General features: G+C 32.7%; 1 protein-coding gene across 1 annotated transcript; it reads left to right on the top strand.

The window, feature by feature from the left end:
* Positions 1-745: 745 nt before the first annotated feature.
* On the top strand, positions 746-2,324 carry LOC111716840 (zinc finger protein 26). The gene has a single exon (XM_023492336.1). It carries the CDS (start codon positions 770-772, stop codon positions 2,189-2,191), a length of 1,422 nt encoding a protein of 473 aa, XP_023348104.1. The 5' UTR covers positions 746-769; the 3' UTR covers positions 2,192-2,324.
* The last annotated feature ends 297 nt before the right edge of the window (positions 2,325-2,621 follow it).

Genomic DNA, 2,621 nt, shown 5'->3' with positions numbered 1-2,621 from the left:
TACTTAGATATTTCCTCTTTCTGCCAACACTCTCTATTACGCTATTTCTTATTTAAAATTAACACTTGTAAACTGTTACTTTGTCCATATATCATTCTTCTATTATGCATTCTGGATAATGTCAAAGATGTCTGCTTTGTATTGGGAAACTTTTAGGCCCTTTTTCCCTGTTTGTATTGAACTTTGAAAGAAAGGACAGAGATGGCTAGAAGTACCTCTAAATCAATTAAGAAAAACTTTTATAACATTCCTTTGAGATCGCAAATTTAATATTCATAATTTATGTAATTTTTACACAAACAAACTTTATAAGTAAAATAGTTTATGTTTATTATCCAGAAGAAAACCTGGGAAATGAAATGAATTTTACTTTTAATGAATTTATTATATTGAATTCAAAATTATACAGGTAATTACAAAAAAAATATTGTAAAATCAAAATACAAATCATTTGCAATGCAAGAGGTATAAAAATATGATCAAAACCTACCTACAAATGTAGTTGTTTCCTTTTGAGATGAAACATAAGATTCATGCACTGATACACTCTTGTTGGAACTGATGTGAGAATTTTTATTCACACATTAAAAAATTTCCAACTCATACAACCTATGAATAGTTTAAAATATGCTTATGATAAGTTATGATTTGATATATTTAGGGAACAAATTTTTTGTGGTGCTCCACAGATTTTTCTCAAATATTAATATTCTAATATTTCAATTTGTTAATACTGTTCACAAAATTCATAAATCAAATTTATCAATTTATGTCGTCTTTTTCAGGAGTACACGTGGATCAGAAATTTGATCCTCTGCAATCTGAACCAAAGAAATTCAAGAGGGGTAATGATGGATATCCATGTAATGATTGTGAGTACGTAGCTTCAAGAACTGATCATTTGAAGAGACATGTTGAAAGTAAACATGATGGAGTGAAGTATCCTTGCTCTTACTGTGAGTATGCTGCCACTTCGGCAAGTTATCTAAAGAGACATGTTAAAAGAAAACATGACGGAGTGAAGTTTCCTTGCTCTTACTGTGAATATGCCGCTACTACAGCAAGTGAACAGAAGAGACATGTTGAAAGTAGACACGAAGGAAAAAGATATCCTTGTTTTCAATGCAAGTATGCCGCAACTACAGCAAGGTGTCTGAAGAGACATGTTGAAATTAAACATGAAGGAGTGAGATTTCCATGTGCTCAATGTGAGTATGCCGCAACTACAGCAAGTCACCTAAAAATTCATGTTGAAAATAAACACGAAGGAGTGAGATATCCTTGCTCTCAATGTGAGTACGCCGCAACTACAGCAAGTAGCCTGAAGACACATGTTGAAAATAAACATGAGGGAGTGAGGTATCCTTGCCCTCAATGTGAGTATGCCGCAACTACAGCAAGCTGTCTAAAGAGACATTTTGAAATTAAACATGACGGAGTGAAGTATCCTTGCTCTTACTGTGAGTATGCCGCAACTACAGCAAGGTGTCTGAAGATTCATATTGAAATTAAACATGAAGGAGTGAAATTTCCATGTGCTCAATGTGAGTATGTCGCAACTACAGCAAGTAACCTGGAGAGACATGTTGAGAGTATACATGAAGTGAGATTTCCATGTGCTCAATATGAGTATGCCTCAACTACAGCAAGTAACCTGAAGATTCCTGTTAAAATTAAACATGAAGGAGTAAGATATCCTTGGTCTCAATGTGAGTTTGCCGCAACTACAGCAAGTAGCCTGAAGACACATGTTGAAAATAAACATGAGGGAGTGAGATATCCTTGCTCTCAATGTGAGTATGCCGCAACTACAGCAAGTATTCTGAAGATTCATGTTGAAAGTAAACATGACGGAGTGAGGTATCCTTGCTCTTACTGTGAGTATGCTGCAACTACGGCAGGTCATCTAAAGAGACATGTTGAAAATAAACACGAAGGAGTAAGATATCCTTGCTCTCAATGCGAGTATGCCGCAACTGAAGCAAGTAAGCTGAAAATTCATGTTGAAAGTAAACATGAAGGAGTAAGATATCCTTGTTCTCAATGTAAGTATGCTGCAACTACAGCAAGGAATCTGAAGAGCCATCTTGAAAGTAAACATGAAGGAGTAAGATATTCTTGTCCTGAATGTAAATATGCTGCAACTCAGAAAGGAGCTCTGAAAAAACATTTAGAAAATAAACATAATTGAGTTCAGATATCTCTGTTCTGATAATGCTGCCAAGGAATTACATACAAATTTACCATAACTGGGGGCTATCAAACATTTTTTTTTTTGAATTTGTGGAAACTTATGTCACATAATAAAAATTTTCTAATGTTAATGTTACAATTGAAGTTATTTTTTATTTTAATTGTTTGAATTTTTTGTTTCATTTTAAAAACTTATTTAAAATAAATTTGATAGTTCTTTGTGTATTATATATAATTTGTTGGTATAAACAAAATCGCTTAATTCTCATAACTAAATTTAATGCACCAAATATGTATGGATTTCAATAGTAGAAAATTAAAATAGGAATTGGTGTAGTTCATTTTATATGCTCAATATTCCTAAGGATGCAAAAAAAACTGTAAAAGCTTAAAAAAAATCGTAAAAAATCTTCAAATAAAAACTGATA

The sequence above is a fragment of the Eurytemora carolleeae genome, unplaced genomic scaffold (genome assembly GCF_000591075.1).
Source record: "Eurytemora carolleeae unplaced genomic scaffold, Eaff_2.0 scaffold1643, whole genome shotgun sequence".
Lineage (NCBI taxonomy): Eukaryota > Metazoa > Arthropoda > Copepoda > Calanoida > Temoridae > Eurytemora > Eurytemora carolleeae.
Note: the sequence above shows the minus strand (reverse complement) of the source record. Positions and strands in the feature narration are given on the sequence as shown.

What these genes read in the sequence shown, in the direction of transcription:
- LOC111716840 (XM_023492336.1), top strand. Translation starts at nt 770, where the DNA reads ATGTCGTCTTTTTCAGGAGTACACGTGGATCAGAAATTTGATCCTCTG.